General features: G+C 48.1%; 1 protein-coding gene across 1 annotated transcript in view; it reads right to left on the bottom strand.

The window, feature by feature from the left end:
- The window catches only part of IRAK2 (interleukin 1 receptor associated kinase 2), a 60,212-nt gene that overhangs the window by 14,120 nt on the left and 27,766 nt on the right, over positions 1-18,326 (bottom strand). Inside the window, exons 4-10 of the mRNA XM_032411919.1 lie at positions 13,800-13,900; positions 11,195-11,389; positions 11,046-11,110; positions 8,233-8,347; positions 6,561-6,670; positions 4,187-4,382; positions 160-222 (exon numbers count right to left, since the gene is read on the bottom strand). Coding sequence (XP_032267810.1) covers positions 160-222; positions 4,187-4,382; positions 6,561-6,670; positions 8,233-8,347; positions 11,046-11,110; positions 11,195-11,389; positions 13,800-13,900 — 845 coding nt within the window. The remainder of the gene's footprint in view (positions 1-159; positions 223-4,186; positions 4,383-6,560; positions 6,671-8,232; positions 8,348-11,045; positions 11,111-11,194; positions 11,390-13,799; positions 13,901-18,326) is intronic.

Raw genomic sequence — 18,326 nt, 5'->3', positions numbered from 1 at the left:
TGGCTGGTAAGAGGGGGAGAGGTTAAGGTTACTTTGCAAATCAAACTGCAGACTGAGACCTCATAACCATCTGTAAAATGGGTGGAGTGGAGGTCCTTGCCCTCCTGACCCCCTCCCCACAGCCCCCAGTAGCAAGCCAGAAATGACTGGTTCCCTTACCAGGTAAACGGGGCTTCGGTTGTTATCCATTGCAGGGATGCCAGTGAGGACCTCAGCTAGCACCTGGAGAGAACATGCAGTTAGCACGGTTCAGACACTCATGCAAAAGTTCGGGCAGGAGATTCAGGCCAAGAGCAACGATTCTTCTTAGTAACAAAGGCTAAGCTCCAGGCCCGGCTCTGCCATTTACCAGTACAGACACTTGCCCCAAATTGGGAACATGGGAATATCACTAAATACCTCCTCCTAACTAAACACACCACCCAGCTGCTAGTAGAAGGTTTGAATGAATAGCAAGTCACGGAGGATGGAAACCAAACGTGTGCGTATTACCGTCAGTTTTACATGTATAAGTATATCCATATAAATATATAATATGTATGTTTATATATGCATACTATATACTTACATAAAAATATGTATGTATATATAAATATGTATGTGTAAATATGTATATTTACATACACATACTATATATTTATATATAAATGTGTATATACACATACACATATATACATTTTTCTATATATACATGTATCTACACACACACACACTATATTTTAAAGATCATTTCATTTAAAAACCCATCAGAAATGGTAAGCAGGCAGGACGGCTGGGTGGCTCAGTTGGTCAAGCATCTGCCTTTGGCTCAGGTCATGATTCCAGGGTCCTGGGATGGAGTCTTGCATCGGGCTCCCTGCTCATCGGGGAGCCTGCTTCTCCCTCCGCCTGCCGCTCCCCCTGCTTGTGCTCGCTCTCTCTCTCTCTGACAAATAAATACATAAATACATCTTAAAAAAAAAAAAAGAAATGGTAAGCAGGCATTGCTACGTCAATCTCGGGGAAAGGAGGAACCCATGTATGTAAGACTAGTCTACACAGAAAGTCTCAGCAACAACCAAAGCATGTTTCCTCCTAGGACTTTATTAACATGATCCGTTCATTAATTCACCCACTCACAAAAGGAGCACAGCCCTGCACCAGTGTGAGACTCCACAGCACTGACAAACCATGATATGTGTCTTAATAAAGGGGAGACCTGCTTTGAGCAGAAATTCTCAGCAGAGCATAGTGGTTAAGGGCTCTCCAGTCAGGCCTGCCGGGGTTCAAATTCTGACTCTTTCTTAATCGCTAAATGACGAAAATCTGAGCCTGCATCCTTACCTGGTAAATGCTGATCTGCTGGTTGTGAATATAAGGGAGTGAGCACCCCACCCTTCGTTTCAAATCTCTCTCCCACAACCTCCCTCCAAGCAAGTCAGAATACAGTCACATTGACTGCCAAGAAATCCTCCATCCCCAGAGGAAGGGCCTGCTGGGTTAATCACAGACTGGCAGTGGCCAGCAGGGGGCAGCAGAGGGCACCCTGCCGCAAGTGGATGGGTGCACACTGAAAAGGGATTCCCAACCAGCTCCTGCCAGGAAGGGAGGGAAGAACAAGGGGAAATGAATAAACACACACTCCCTCTGCCCCTTCCACAGGCAGACTCTGTGCTGAACCTTTTAGAGAGGTCATATAGTGCTCAGGGGAAAAAAAAAAAAAACCACTGAGGGGCGCCTGGGTGGCTCAGTCAGTTAAGCGTCTGCCTTCGGCTCAAGTCATGATCCCAGGGTCCTGGGATCAATCCCACATCAGGCTCCCTGCTCAGCAGGATGCTTGCTTCTCCCTCTGCCTGCCGCTCCCCCTGCTTGTGTGTGCTTTCCCACTCTCTCTCTCTGACAAATAAATAAATTAAATCTTAAAAAAACCCACTGAGAAATGCAGTGTTCCCAACAGGTGGAATCAGAGTTCAAACTCATACTGTCAGCTAGTGGCTGAGCTGAGAAAGAGTGAAGGGAGCCAGTGGGCATGGAATGCATAAATTAATTTAAAAAATTCTTACAGCAAGAGCTGAGTTAAAAAGTCAAAGGGCAAGAGGCGCCTGGGTGGCTCAGTCAGTTGAGCGTCCGACTCTTGATTTCGGCTCAGGTCATGATCTCAGGGTCGTGCAATGGAGCCTCACATCGGGCTCAGGGCTTAGCACTCAGCATAGAGTCTGCTTGGGATTCTCTCTCTCTCCCTCGGCCCCTCCCCCTACCCATACACGCTCCCTCTCTCTCTCTAATAAATAAATAAAATCTTAAAAAAAAAAAAAAAGAGCAGGCACCTCGGTGGCTCAGTCGGTTAAGCTTCAGACTCTTGGTTTCAACTCAGATCATGACCTCTCAGTTGTGATATCGAGCCTGGCGCTGGGCTCTGCGCTGAGCCTGGAGCCTGCTTAAGATTCTCTCTCCTCTCCCTCTGCCCCTCCCCTCTACACACTCACACTCTCTCTCTTTAAAAAAAAAAAAAAAAAAAGTCAGGGGTAAACAAAAATCAGGAGTGAGAGTGTGAAGGTAGGAATACCACAACAATAATCATCTTGATAAGTGTAGGGCACTCTGCTAACTATATACATTATCTTATTAATCTCCATATATGCCACTATCCCATTTTACAGAGGACAAAACAGGCCCAGAGTTAGAGGTGAGGTACCCGAGGTCACACGGCTGAAAGTAACTGGGGCTCAAACCCACACTCTTAAGCCCTACACTGGATTGCCTGGCAGCCTCAGGGTTCAGTCCTGCTGGTTTTTAGAAGAGCAGAAGCCTGGGCAAGCCCCACTGAGCTTCACTGAGCCCCTCACAGTGGAGCTGATGGGGGCAAGGAAACCAGAAGAGCCCACGGGAGACAGAAGGAAGTAGAATCTGGCATCTGGACGTCAGGATCAGAGCAGAAGGTGGCTCGGGAGGGCACTAGTGGGAGAGGTGGACTGACAAGAGACGGAGCAGAGAGAGAGGAAGCACAGAATTTGAGGCTAGAGAGGAAGAGAGAGGGCACGGTCCGAGAGGCAGCTGTTTGCTCTTGGCAAAGGCCAGCCAAAGACTGTCGCTTTTCTCAGCCAGCATTTCCCAGACTGGGTTCCATGGGACACTGGTGTGGAGAGAGACTGAGGAAACAAGGTTCCACAGTCAAATGAATTTGGGAAGTGCTGAGTACCATTTGCCCAGCTGTGGTGAATTCACAATTAAATTAAAGGCTCATTACCATATTAAAGTCTCTGATTAATTTTGTGGTAAAGAAATCTGCTTGACTCTGCTTAACCCAGCATTGGTCATACCTATTTGGCCACAAAACCCTTTAAATACATCAAACCTACAGAGACCTCAAGGGTGTTCCATAGAATGTACTTTGGAGACTGCTATACTCAGATCATGAGCTCCTGGGGGAAGGACTGTATTTTAGTGACATTTTTATTCCAACTGCCTAGCACACAGTGATGACAGGATGGTGGTGGTGAGGAGCAAGGGGGGATGCATAGGTGGATACTGAATGGATGAGTGGCAGTTGAATGGATGGATATTGGATGAGTAGTTGAATGGAGGACTGGACAGATGGATGGACAAAATGAACAGACAACTGGATAGACAATTAGATGGCTGGCTGGCTGGCTGGCTGGCTGGGAAATAGAGAAGGAAGGAGCTTCACAGAAACTGCTATACTTCAAGGGTTGGCAACCTTTTTCTGTAACAGGCCAGACAGTAAGTATTTTAGGCTTTGTGGGCCACAAACCAAATCTCTGTCACATATTCTTCTTTTTTTTAAAGATTTCATTTATTTATTTGTGAGAGAGAGAGCATGAGCAGGGGGAGGGGCAGAGGGTAGAGGGAGAAGCAGGCTCCCCACCGCAGGGAGCCCGACGAGGAGCTCAATCCCAGGACCCCAAGTTCATGACCTGAGCTGAAGTCAGACGCTTAAATGACTGAGCCACCCAGGCACCCCACATATTCTTCTTTTATTAGCAGTATTATTACATCTTTTATAAATGTAAAAACTATTCTTAATTATAAGCTGTACAAAATATGCCCCGGGCCATAGTTTGCCAACCCTTACTATATTTTGATGGACTATATCTAGGGGCCTCTATTATATCTTCTGCTTACAAAGGAGCTGTGGGAAGGACAAATAAGGACAGGCCCAAGGCCAAGCAGAGAAGGAAGCTCTTACGATTCCACAGCTGAAGATGTCCACTCGTTTTGTCAGCTGCCCCACCCTGATGAAATCTTCCGGCAGATATGCGGCAGAGGCCTGGAAAAGGTGAGTCTTCATCATGGTATATTTTGACCTCTTGTTGTTAGGACACAGGTGAGCCATTGGATGAGCCAGCTTGGGGGTGAAGTTCTGGTCTAGCAAAACATTGGAGCTGTGGAAAAGAAAGCAGAGGGAGGGGCGCCTGGGTGACTCATTCGTTAAACTTCTGCCTTCGGCTCAGGTCATGATCCCAGGGTCCTGGGAACGAGCCCCGCATCGGGCTCCCTGCTTGGCGGGAAGCCTGCTTCTCCCTCTCCCTCTCCCACTCCCCCTGCTTGTGTTCCTGCTCTCGCTATCTCTCTCTGTCAAATAAACAAATAAAATCTTTTTTAAAAAAAGAAAGAAAACAGAACTTTCTCACTTGGAGCTGGACAAGAAGAGGTTGCCATGGAGAGCCTTTCAGAAAACAACTTCATGATAAGCAGCATTGGCCCCGGCAAGTTAAGGGTCACTTTAGACCCACCATCTGGATTTTCTGAGCCAGTCCTGGTGAGGGAAGGGAGTGGCAACCCACTCCCACCAGCAAAGGAGGATGGAGCTAAGATTAGTTGTGCTGCCCCAGGAATGGCATTTGGGGTAGCCAACAAGGTGCGGTCTTCCTGGCCCCCAAAGATGTCAAACCCTCATCAACTTCAGCTTGCTAAGACTGTGGGCTATGTAGGCTTGGTCCCCTCTGAAACTGTTCTGACCCCCAGCTCTGGCCCGACTGACTCGAGTCTAAATGCCACCATCCTCTGTGACTGGTCCTGCCCAGAGCATGGGGAATATGAAGAACAATAAAAACATTCTTGGACCTAGGCACCTGACCTGTGGGGGTCAACACTCTCAGAAGGTACTTCAAAGGAAAAAACAAACAACAAGCGAGAACACAACTAAGTTACATGTGTAAAAATAATCAAACTAACCCTAAATAGTTGTTTAAAAAATAGACATCAGGAGCACCTGGGTGGCGCAGTCGGTTAAGCATCCAACTCTTGGTTTTGGCTCAGGTCATGATCTCAGGGTCGTGGGATCAAGCCCCGCATCGGGCTCCATGCTCAGTGTGGAATCTGCTTGGGATTCTTTCTCCCTCTGTCCCTCCCCACCAACCAAATAAATAAATCTTTAAAAAAAAAAAACCAGACATTAAGTCCAATATCCACTGTTAGGAGTGGTTAAGTAAATTATGGGCCAATCCCTTCAACGGAAAACTAAAAAGTCACTAAAAATGATGGCATGCAACATGCGGAAAGATTTGCCCTGTTTAAATAAAGGGGTAAAAAAGAAAATATGAATTGGTAAGCAGGTGACAGTGCTCCCTTAGGGCTAAGACTTCTGTGTGGGCGGGTGCTGAAGAAAGGGAGGCCAGGCGATGAGTCAGGGCACCAGGGCCAGAATGACCTCTCACCCTTTCATTTCCTTTCTTGCTATTACAGCTGTTTGTGCAATCAGACAAAAATCAGGGAGAAAAAAAGAGGACAAGGCTTCCACTTGCCAAATAGAGAACTTTGAGGAAGTATGAGTTCTACAGTTTCAAGGTCAGTTTTGCCAGATTTTCTGGTATTTTCTGGAATCTCTCCCCATGCTGCCAGTCCCCAGGCAGGACTCTCTTGTTCTTGGGAGCACGGTGCTAAGATACTGGGTTGCACGCCTACCCTGCAGGAAGCTTCCCTGACATGAGTTGCTTTTGCCAACAGATACATAAGCAGGGGGTGGGTGTCCAGGAAGACTCTGAGCGGGGAGCTCAAAATCCTAGGGGGCTTGGCCTAAAGCTCCAGGATCGGGTCCAGACCAGCTGCTGGGTTGGAAGTAAAAGGCCTCAGGGGTGTGGGGTGCTCAAAAAAGACAAGCATGGTGACAGGTGGGCAGTGTATAGGGACAGCAGAAACCCTGATTTTTGAGGGAATAACAAAGAAAGAGAGAAGAGATCCAAGGTTGGTGAGGAGGGGGAGCCATCCAAAGAAGAGAGACCTGGGGTGCCTGGGTGGCTCAGTCGGTTAAGCGTCTGCCTTCAGCTCAGGTCATGATCCCAGGGTCCTGGGATCGAGCCCCGCATCTGGCTCCCTGCTCCACGGGAAGCCTGCTTCTCCCTCTCCCACTCCCCCCGCTTGAATTCCCTCTCTCGCTGTCTCTCTCTCTGTCAAATAAATAAATAAAATCTTAAAAAAAAAAAAAGTCTTAATATTAAAAGAAAAAAAACAAAAAAACAAAGAAGAGAGACCGAGGAAGAGGGAGGGGAAGGGGCGCAGGAAGGTGTTCGGCTCGGCGCCGCAGCGCAGGCCCTCGGCAGGGTCCAGCCCACCACTCTCACCTCTTGACGTTGCCGTGGATGATCTCCAAGCCGTGCAGATGCCCCACAGCTCGGAGCAGCCCAGAGCAGATACCGGCACGCTGGGGCCAGAGGAGGGGGTCTGCGCCTCCCTAAGGAAAAGAGAAAGGGGCAGACACAGTCAGACCTCTGCCTTTTCAAAGTCCCAGCGGCCTCCTGTCTCTTCTCCAGACCTTCACGTGCTCTGCAACAGGGACTGGCTGGCACAGTGTACCGGCAGGGTACCAGTTCCGACATCAGAAGACCTAGACGTAACTCCCAGCTCAGACACGCACTAGCTGTGTGACTTTGGGAAAGACACTCGACATCCCTGAGCCTAGTTTCTTCTTCAGTTACAAAATGGAAATGTTAATCCCTATGCCTCTCTAGGATTGCTCTAAGGACTCAGAGGAGGATATGGTAGGGAGTATATGGTATATGAGTATACGGTATGCCCCTAGCGTGGTGCCTGCCACACAGTGGGTGCTCAGTGACCTGCAGCTGTTTTGAAGCATGATTATACAGAGGCAGGTCTGGAATCTTCCTCTAGGAGGGGACGCCTGGGAGAGGGGCTAAGGAGCTTGTGATAGCACACCAAGCACATGGGCCTTATGCCAATTTTACGTGTATTTGGGGAGGCTTCACAGGGGCTGATGGGGATTGTGGGGTGAGCTAAAACCCCCACCATCTCCAGGTTCTGCCACTGTTGTTCTAAGACTGAAACTCCAGGCTCAATCATAACTTATTCTTCAAGTCCTGTCATAGGCCCCACATCCTCTAAGAGCTGCCTTGCCAACCGATTCCCTCTCAAAAACTCTGAAATCCAGAGCCACATGAACCCTGTTTAAATTCCAGCCCTGACACCTGTCAGCTGTGTTCCTTTGGGCAGGTCACTTTGCCTCTCTGTGCCAGAAACTCCTCTTTTGGAAAATAGGGGATACCTCTTGAGTTGTAGCAAGGCCTCAAGGGAACACGTGCAAAACCTTTATCGTGGTGTCTCGCACCATGCGAGAGCACAACAAACCTAACAATCATTATTATACCATGAATACTGCTTTGTCTGGTCTCTTTTAAGGGAAGCAGTAATTCTCTTGGGGAATAAATCTTCCCCCTATTTCATGATTTTATGGGAAGGAGGTTTGTTTGTTTTTAAAACTGTAATTTTAATAGGTATTATGCTCACATGCTATAATATGTGAAAGGTACTGAAGGGTATATAGTAAAATTTCCTTTCCTGTCCCATGCCCCAGCTACCTAGCTCACTTCCTCAGAGGCAGCCAAAGCACCAGTTTTTTGTAACCTTCCAGAGATAGCCCATAAAGACACAAGCAAACAGACATATAATAGAATAGCATTTTTAGCAAATAAAAATTTGCTTCTACTTCTCCATACTCTGTATCTCTTAATTATTTTTCTTGTCCTATTGCATTGACTAGCACCCCCAGAACAATGTTAAATAAAATTAGTACTGTGGATACCTTTGTCTTGCTCTTGAAATTCTTCTTCTCAAATAATTTTTTTATAGGTTTTTACCTGAAGATGTTTAGCCAGATCTCATCTATCCCAGCCTAACTTCTCTCTGGATGGCCCCTCTCCCTTCTGGAAGTCCTTAAACCTTGAGTCCCTAACTGGATGCTACCTAGTGCTGTTCTCTGACCATGACCCAGCCCCTTACCTGACCCTGGAGTCTGTCCTGTAAAGAACCATTTGCCATGTATGGGTAGATCAAGCTGTAAAACTGATTTCCAGTGCAGAAGCCCAGCAGAGGTAAGACGTTGGGGTGGCAGCATCTGAAATCAGGTATTAGTGCAGAGGTGAGGAGTCAGACAGAAAGAAGAAACAAAGACTGCTCCACTTCCTCACCTCCCACCCCTCTTCTACCCCCTCTACCCCAGTGAGGTCGCCAGTGACTTCCTAGGTACCAAATGCTCTGACCCCTGAGGGCCCTGAGCACCAGGGTAGAGAGATTAAAACTGCCTGCCTTCAACAAGCTTGACGTCAAGGAGCTCAAACTTACCCTACCTCACTGCTCTGCAGCACATAACACCTTAACCTCCCCATCTTCTGAAAACAGAGCCTTAGAGGTTAAGGAACTTGCTCACGGTCATGACCAGCCAGGTACCAAATGCTCTGACCCCTGAGGGCCCAGCACCAGGGTAGAGAGATGAAAACTGCCTGCCTTCAACAAGCTTGAAGTCAAGGAGCTCAAACTTACCCTACCTTAGAGGTTAGAGGTTAAGGAACTTGCTCACCATCATGACCAGCAAGTAGGGAAGGCAGGATCAGATTGCAGGTCTATTGGACTCCCAGGACTGGGTTCTTCCCTGAAATCCTCTTCTGCTAGGTTCTGAGTCACTTTTCCCTCCAGACTCTTCCTACCTCTCTGACTGCTCTCTCGGCTTTTTTCACTAAGACCCGCCTCCTCTGCCTTCCTCTGAAACCTAAGTACCCCCGGCTCAGCTCATCATTTTGTTTTATCAGCTGTGTCTCCAGGTATCTCCCACCTCTATGAGGAACACTCCCCAAATCTCTCATTGCAGCCCCTTCCTAAGCTCTAGACCTGAATGTCTATTTGCATCCTGATCCTCCAGGTGAACACCCTAGACTCAACAAGTCCCAAACCCGCTTCTGTGCCCAGTTATTATCTCAACAAAGGGCACCTCTGCAGTCTCCATGCAGTTTCCTGGAAACCTCTTTACCTCCCCCATCTAATTAGTCGGCATTCACCATCATAAATAGCTTTCCAACTGTCCCCTTCATTCCCCTCCTCCTCTACCTTGAGTTGGACTCTGATGGATGTTCCACAGGACTATCATAATGGCCTCCTGCCCAATCCCTCCTGCCCTCCTCCACTCTCCTCAGGCCATCCTACTGCACTTTTCACACTCAGGAGAGTCATTTATACTCAGTCCCTTCTGGACCATAACTATTCCCAAGGCAGGGGCTGTGTATTCTCCCTAGAGCCAAAAAAGGCCTTGACAACTCACGTTTGCCCAGTCAGTGAATGGGGTGTCTGCTGACTCCAGGAAGGCACTTTGCCAAAATGGAAAGGGGAATTATACTTTCATTTTTTATTAAATATGTGTGTGTTTATTCATACACATGTATGAATAGAGAAAAGTTTAAAGAAAATATATCGAAATACTAACACAGGAGTAGTTCTTTATAGGTGCTACAGAAAACAGGTGATTTCTATTTTCTTATTTATGATTTTCTTTATTTCTTAAGATACTCCACACTAATCATGCACTCCTCGCCCAGGGCTGCATGCTGGCAGAGGAAACCCAGAGAGCGACTTGCCAAGGTTGAATGACAGCTGGCGTCCAGCACCCGACAGGTGCCCAATATGCCTTTGTTAAATTCATCAGTCAGTGACGGCAGAGCCAGAGCAAGTCTCCCCAGGTCCTTCCCGTTTTCTTTTCCAGTCCCCTGCCAGCTCTGGGACAGGCAGTTTCACTGCCCTTCTCAGCCTCAGTTTCCCCATCTGTAAAATGAGCAGGTTTGAGGATGACTTTTGCAGGTCTTTATTGCTCAAGACTTTATGGCTCAACATTTCTCTGTCGGGGCACCTGGGTGGTGCAGTCAGCTGAACGTTGGACTCTAGGGGTCAGCTCGGGGAGTGGTCTCGCTCAGCGCAGAGTCTGCTTGGGACTCTCTCCCTCTCCCTCTTCCCCTCCCCCATCTCTCTCTCAAAATAAATAAATAAATCTTTTAAAAAATTTATCTGCCAAGGGCTAGGTAGTAAATATTTTAGACTTTGTAGGCCAATACGGTCTCTGTTGCAAGTACTCAACTGTACACTATCTCACAAAAACAGCCACAGAGAAGACAGAAATAAGTAAGTGTGGCTGTGTTCCAGTAAAACTTTATCGTGGACACTGAAAGCTGAATTTCATATACTTTTCATGTATCATGAAATATTCTTCTTCTTTTTTTTCAACCCTCTGAAAATGGAGAACCCATTCTTAGCAATCAGACCACACACACAGGCACGGCCCGATCTAGCCCACAGGGCATCATTTGCCAACCCCTGCTCTGGAAATACCGTTTTAAGAGGGATTTGCCATTAGAGTTGGAAACAGTAAATCTCTGCCCATCTCAGAAAAATGGGATAGAAACAGATTTCTTCCACCCTGGAAGGAAAGAGCTGGGCCAAGCGAGCCAAGGTTCTTTGATAATTCTAATCTATGCATATAGTTGCTTCATGGAGAAAGCATGGACTATGAAGCCAGACCAACCTAGGTTCAAACTCCAGCTCTGCACTTACTAGCTGTGCAATCTTGGGCAAGACACTTAACCTCTCTGGGCCTCAATTTGTGCATGTGCAAAATAATGCTGATAACAGCAGCAACGTTACAAGGTTCCTGTGCGGATTAAATGAATTTTTACATGTGGAGTACTTAAAACATGCCTGGCACGCAGGAAGCGCTATATAAAGGTTAGCTGTCATCATTACTAAGCAAAGTGTTTTCCAAAGGGGAGGCTTACCTATGACAAATTTGTACCTCTGCCTGGAAGAATTTTTCAACCAGTCCTGGACCTGAGTAGGCCACCTGTGGGAAAAGACCATGAAACGTGAAAATCCAGCCTCACCCAATATAGCCTCCACCCCTTACTAGAAACCAAGAAGAGCTCGCCTCTCTGAGCTTCTTGAAGACGAATGGCGTGCCGTGCCTTTGCCCTTTGTAGATGTCAGCAAAGGTCCCCTCACTGATTTTGTGGTTTTGGTTGAAGTTATCAGTTGCCTGGACCACATCCGCCTCACTCCAGAAAAGGCTATCTTCAGCCCGGCTTACAAGTGTTTCCTGCTTAGGAAGGGAGGTGCTAAGGTCCTGGGAATGCAGAGAGAAGAGATGGAGATTAATATGGAATTAATATGGAAAATATTTTTTTCCCTACTACCTCAGGGAATCTTAGATCATCAAAGCTGAAGGGGTGGAGGAGTTCATCTTGTCCAGTGAGGAGAAACAGTCCTTTATAGGACATGGATAGGGCCAGCTCAGATCCCAGCTCTGCTTCTAACTGGCTCTGTGACGTTGAGTAAGTAACTTAACCTCTCTGAACCTTAATTTCCACAGCAGCAAAAATGAAGATAACAATAGTACTCTGGAGGGTAATCCTGAAGATTAACTAAAATGTGAATATTCCTGGCACATGGCTGGGTTTTTTTGTTTTGTCTTTTTCCCCAGTTTACAAAAGTGAAAACCAAGGAGGTCAGAGAGCTAAGGTGAGGTCACAGAGCTGGTCAATGGCTGAACTGGTGCCCTGGGTCCTATACATGGTACACATGCTGGGAAGCAGGACCTAGGTTCACATAACCAAACGTGATTCTGTGTGAGCCTCTGAAAAGCGGCTCTGCTTCAGTCACGTACCTTCTTAAAAAGAGGTGCACAGAAGTTTAACTTTTTTTTTAAAGCTATCTATGCTCTTACAGACTGTTTTAGAAAATTGGAGGGGAAAAAACCATCCCACATTCCCATTATCCACCGAACTGCTATGAAAGTTTAAGGTATTTCTTATAAATTAGATACACGGGATTTATTTTTAAAATTGGGATCACGCCATACACATAGTTTTGACTTCTGGTGTTTTCACCTTTTTTTTTTTTTAAAGATTTTTTATTTATTTATTTGACAGAGAGAGACACAGCGAGAGAGGGAACACAAGCAAGGGGAGTGGGAGAGGGAGAAGCAGGCTTCCTGCTGAGCAGGGAGCCCGATGCAGGGCTCGATCCCAGGACCCTGGGATCATGACCTGAACCGAAGGCAGACGCCTAACGACTGAGCCACCCAGGCGCCCCTTTGATGTTTTCACTTAACATTATACCATGATCGGGGCGCCTGGGTGGCTCAGTCGTTAAGCGTCTGCCTTCAGCTCAGGTCATGGTCCCAGGGTCCTGGGATCGAGCTCCGCATCGGGCTCCCTGCTCGGTGGGAAGCCTGCTTCTCCCTCTCCCACTCCCCCTGCTTGTGTTCCCTCTCTCGCTGTGTCTCTCTCTGTCAAATAAATAAAATCTTTAAAAAAAAAAAAAAAAACATTATACCATGATCAATCTATCAATTATTAAATTGTCTTTGAAAATTATTAATTATAAAAACAAACAAATTAAAAAAAAAAAACCATGCTTAAGTGCCCATCTCCTTTATGGAAGAGTCTCATTAACCAGACCCATGTAGCATTGGCTTTTTTGCCAGGCGCCCTGCCCAGGACACTTTTGGAGACTCACAAAAATATTTTGATTTCTTTTAAAGCCAGAACAAAAATGAACTTTTAGAGTCAAAGAAAATGTTTTAATTTTTAATCCAGCTTGGATTAGGTTCATCTTTGTGCCAATGCAATTGTAAAATATAATCCTTGATTTTTTTTTTTTTTTTTTAATGAAGGAAAGAAAAGGCCCACGAAGGCAAGAGTGCCTTTGTGGTCCTGGACCCAAGTCATTGAAAATTCAGGATAACTCAGACATGTATTGGGTGGAAAAAGGTTAGAAGAGAGGTGGTTTGTAAGCAAATGACTTAGTATAAATGTAACCAATATATTTTGGAGGGAGAAAGATGCCATGTATTAGCTCTCATTTAAACACAAAGAATGGAAAAGCTCATTAAAAACAGGTATTCATGGGCGCCTGGGTGGCTCAGTCGGTTAAGCGACTGCCTTCAGCTCCGGTCATGATCCCAGGGTCCTGGGATCGAGTCCCACATCAGGCTCCTTGCTCCGCGGGGAGCCTGGGATCGAGTCCCACATCAGGCTCCTTGCTCCGCGGGGAGCCTGCTTCTCCCTCTCCAACTCCCCCTGCTTGTGTTCCCTCTCTTGCTGTCTCTCTCTCTGTCAAATAAATAAATAAAATCTTAAATAAATAAATAAATAAATAAATAAATAAATAAATAAAAACACGTATTCATGTAAAGTGCACCCTCTCCAGTCACCCCAACCCCAGGTCCCCAGGCCCTAGCTGCATTGACAGCCTGCATTTAGCCTTAGAAGCCTGGAGTAATTCCACAAGTCTCCTTTCTCCCTATCCCCCTAACCCCTGGCCCCCACATTGGTCCCAATACATTACTTTTTTCCCCCAGTTTATTCTTTTAAGTAATCTCTATACCCAACGTCGGGCTCGAACTCACGACCCCAAGATCAAGAGCTGCAAGCTCTACTGATTGAGCCAGCCAGGAGCCCCAGCACATTGCATTTCTGAGGAAGAGCCACATGGGGATGGAGGGGTATCACCCGGGGGTGGGGGAGATTTACCTTTGAATCAGGTGAAACAGGGAAGTCAACTGACTTGGTTTTTAAGGAATGAGGGGCATCTGTAGAAGGAGGCAGGAGGTCGGCTCTGGCTGGAGCGGGCCCTGGAAAGGAGGAAGACAGGAGGGGTTCTCAACTGGTTCCCACACCAGTTTCTCCTTCACTCCACAAACACTTTTGTCACTAATGACACCTGCTATTTCCTGACACCCCCGGGTGCCAGCCTGCACGCTCCTCACGAGCTAGCTCGGGGAAGCTCTGTAACAACCATGGGTTGGTTCCATATATGACTCCCACTGGGCGGGGGGGGAAATGGAGGCACTGGAGCGGCTCCTGGCCCAGGGCCACACAGCCAGTAAGTGGCAGAGCCAGGCTTCAGATGGAGATCCGTGTGACTTCCAAGCCCTACGCTGGCCCACCTCCCACACAAGGAGCAGTGAAGGACACAGAGGTGATCAGCTATGGAACCCGCCTTCCAGAAAATTCCATTGCAGCAGCAGTGGCAATAACCAGCCTCTAAGGGCAGAGGCAGCAAAGAGGCCACGAAAGCAGGTTGGGAGGCCAAGGAGGGTTTCACAGAGGATTTCAAAAAGTGGACATAAGGCATTGAGGGAGTGGGACCAGCTGTGCAGAGGCATGAGAGCGGGCAAGCCCGGGCATGCAGAAAGCACTCAGGCAGGCTTAGCTAGCAAACACCGATGTTACACAAGGCCCTGCTCTAAATGAGTCACTTTGTTAAGTCACTGAACCCTCACAATCCTAGGAGACAGGTACCATTACCATGTCCTTTTAACCGATGGTGAAACTGAGGCAGAGAGAAGTGAAGTAACCTTTCCAAGGGCACACAGCCAGTGGCTCTGGAGTCCATGCTCTTTTTTTTTTTTTTAAGTGGGCTCCATGCAGGACACCCAACGCGGGGCATGGAGCCCAACGCAGGGCTTGAACTCACGACCCTGAGTTCAAGACCTGAGCTGAGATCAAGAGTTGGCCATTTAACTGACTGAGCCAACTCAGTGCCCCTGGAGTCCGTGCTCTTAATGCCTTAGTGAATGAAGAAGATTCAGGAGAGAGAAGGCTTGAAGAATAGTTTGGGGTCAGGTAAAAGCCAGGTTAAAGAGGTGACATTTCTTCACGGGGCACCAGAAAAAGATTAACCTGAACACTAACGAGGCAGTCTGGAGTTGGATGAATTAGAGTGGGTGCAAGCCAGGGATGAGACAGAATGAGGGATGAGCTGTGGGGGCCGATCCACGCAGGAGCAGACCTCGGCCAGAAGCCAGAAGCTTCAGATGTCACCATCTGGAAACACCCAGGTGGCCCCATGGCTGGGATGGCCTCTGAGTAACTGGGTGCCGGCCCTCCAAGGGAACCTGGCCTTGACCCCAGGGTTGCTGGCCCAATCCACCTGCTTCAGATATTTCTGGTTTATAACATCAGGAAATGAGTGATTAATCTGCAACTCTGCCCATAAAAGAAAATTTAATTCAGAAAACTGAAAATAGCACCCTGATGAAGCTAGAATCGGGCTTACTAAACTATTAACCCAGGCAGCTGATAAAACAAAGCTCACCTAATGCAGGCTAAGGCTCTTTCATCCCCACAGAGCCCAAGAGGAGGGGCACCCTAAGCCTCTCTCCCTGAGTCCGCTGCTCTAGACCTCTCGACAGCGGACTAGAGCCATGCCACTCTCTCAAATCCATCCCCACATCTGCCTAAGCTTCCCAGGGGCTGCTCCCCGTGACTGAGTGTGGAGGGGAGAAGAAGGGGAGACCCAGGGGAGACCCAGGGCCCTGATCTCCCTAAGGACACTCCCTTAGACACTCCCACCCAACTTTCCCACCCTCTCTCCCTCCCCCAGACCCCAAGCCTCCTCCAGCTTCGCCCAGCTCCTTCCCCATTTTCACTCAGGCCTTTGTCCTGTGAAGATCCTCCTGCTTCTCAGGTGACCTGGTCCAATACAGGCCTCTGCTGGCGGGCCCAGGGACCCTGCCTTGCAGAAAGTCTCCCTTCCATTGCTGCCTCTACCCATGCCCTGCCTGCTCTTGGCCTCGGCTCAGTACGCTTGGCCTGGGTCGCCAAACTGTGGTCATGTTCATCCATCTCCTACCTGTTGGCTGTGTCTCTGAGCCACCTCACTGGGAGTGACTTGATGTTTCTCTTTCAGTCCACTTTAATTCACACATTATGTATTTAGCCTTGAAATCCCTAGTTTTTTGTGCATGAGATGTACATCTTTTCTAACATCCATGCTCTCTTGTACCATGGGGAGCCGGGCTCCACGCCCTGGGGACCACTGCTCCATGGTCGCTCCATTTCCCTCTGCTTCCTTCCTCAAGTTCTGCCCTATCCTGGCCTCGGGGCAGGGTTCTCAGTGAGCAGATGGTCCCTCTCCCTCTCCCTTTGCCCAGTGACTCCCAGGCCAGCACCGGCCTCACATTAACCATGACTTTCTGGTCTGGCTTGATGCCCGGGGTTCGCCTGAGGTTGGGAGGGTGTCACCGAGGTCTGCTCTTGTGACATATGAGGGCTACTGGTTGAAGGAGGGGCTCCTTATCCCTGTGGTTTTGGGGGGAAAAGGAATGGGATTTGAGCCAATGCCACAAGCTGACAAATCAGATAAGAACTAGACTTGCTTTGTAAATGCTTAGTGGAAGCCCTGGGTCAGGGGAGACACTCATCCTCACACACGTCTTTTCCAAAGCACTCACGTTCCATGTGCCAAAACTTTTATGAAAAGAAACATTTCCTACGGAAATCTTTCTGGAATGTCTGCTTTCCCCAGCAGAATATGCTGAATCTCGTCATGCTGAGCTGCGTCTCTGAAGGCATGAGTAAAGAGCACTGGGGAGGTGCTGTATCTGATGGGAGGTTTTCTGCATCCTGCCCTGGGGCTGCCTGAGGAGCTACCTGGGCAGCCTCCCCACCTCCTTTGTCCGTAGCAGAGAGAAATGGGCTCAAGTCCTGGCTCTTCCATTACGAAGATTTGAACTTGGGTGACCTGTACTTCATTTCTTTGAGCTTTCTCAGATGCACAAAGAACAATAAAAGCCCATTCCTTCTAGAGTTCTTGTCCAGACTAAATAACCGAGATGACAGTTACAAAGCACTGAGGTCAGTCTCTGGCACGCAGGGAGTCCCAAAGCTGGTAGAACTACACGCAGAATGAGAGATTCTGACAGATAGCCCGCCGGCCTCTCCTAGAGCTACGGCTTTGTGACAGTTGGCGTCAGCCACCAAAGCCCTCGTCTCTGAAGTCCAGCTCTGTGAGTTCGTTTAATGAGCTGCTCACCACCAGTCTGTGGCTTTCCTGCTCACCTAGTTTCCTCCTCCCTGTCTCTTCCCCATTTCCTTCCCACCCACGAGGGAGTCAAGACATGCAAGGGTTACCGTGTGGGTTCTGGGGCAACTGGCCTAAGCTGGATCCTGGTCCCACCGCTTTCTCAGCCATGAGGCTTCAGCGGGTTATGCATCCTTCCCCCGCTGTCCAGGGGGGCAATAAGAGCCCCACGTCCCTGGGCAACTCTGTGGGGCACAAGAAGCTCCTACACACAGCAGGTCAGGAGGTCATGTTGCCGCCACCTGTCTCTGTCCCCTGTCCCCCGTCCCACCCCCCACCTCCGCATTTTCCACTCCAACAAGATAATCAGTCAGCTTGAACTCTGGGGCCCAATGGAACTTTAGGGTTTTCCCGAGAGAAGACGGGGTTTGGGTTATCAGATTAAATTAATGATTATTTCTAGTTGGGGCAAAGATAGACAACCAGCTTCCTGTAGACTGTGTTTGTCATCTTGACTTGCTGGGACACATGTGTTCCCAAGGGCCATTCAAGAAAGGGAACGGTGCAAAGGCCTTGCCAGATGAGGCTGGTTTCTGCAGTAGCCCTAGATAAGGAATACCAGAGGTTGTGACCCCTATCACCTCCTCCATCTGGGCCAGCATTCCCCTAGAATTTCCCTGCTTTACTATGATTCTTCCCTTTGGCCATCGATCAGTATCACATTTGCTTTAGGACCACTTCCCCTTATCTTTAACTGCTGATCAAAATTCTGCCCTTGTTTTTGTTTGTTTTTATCTTTAGCTACAGTTAACAGTTCAGATTCCCTGGCCTAGAATTATTTCCCCGGCTTCAGCCTATCTGGGGTGTCCGGAACACTGCTAATATTAACTAACATTTGATGAGCACCTAATGGTAGCAACACTGAGGTGTTTGATTCTTTACTACAACATGCTGACATAGGCTTTCATTACTGTGCCTGCTTTTTTATTTTTTTTAAGATTTTATTTATTCATTTAGAGAGAGAGAGTGCGTGCATCCATGCCCGTGAGTGGGGGGAGGGGCAGAGGGAGAGGGAGACACTCTCAAACAGACTCCGCACTGAGCACCGAGCCTGATGTGGGACTCGATTTCACAACCCTGAGAGCATGACTCTAGCCGAAATCAAGAGTCAGACGCTCAACCAACTGAGCCACGCAGGCGCCCCTGTGCCCGCTTTTTTAGATGAAGAAACAGGTACAGAGAAGCTAAGTAAT

Source organism: Phoca vitulina, unplaced genomic scaffold (genome assembly GCF_004348235.1).
Source record: "Phoca vitulina isolate PV1807 unplaced genomic scaffold, GSC_HSeal_1.0 scaffold13, whole genome shotgun sequence".
Taxonomy (NCBI): Eukaryota; Metazoa; Chordata; class Mammalia; order Carnivora; family Phocidae; genus Phoca; species Phoca vitulina.
The sequence above is the reverse complement of the archived record's forward strand: the minus strand, read 5'-3'. Positions and strand labels throughout refer to the sequence as shown.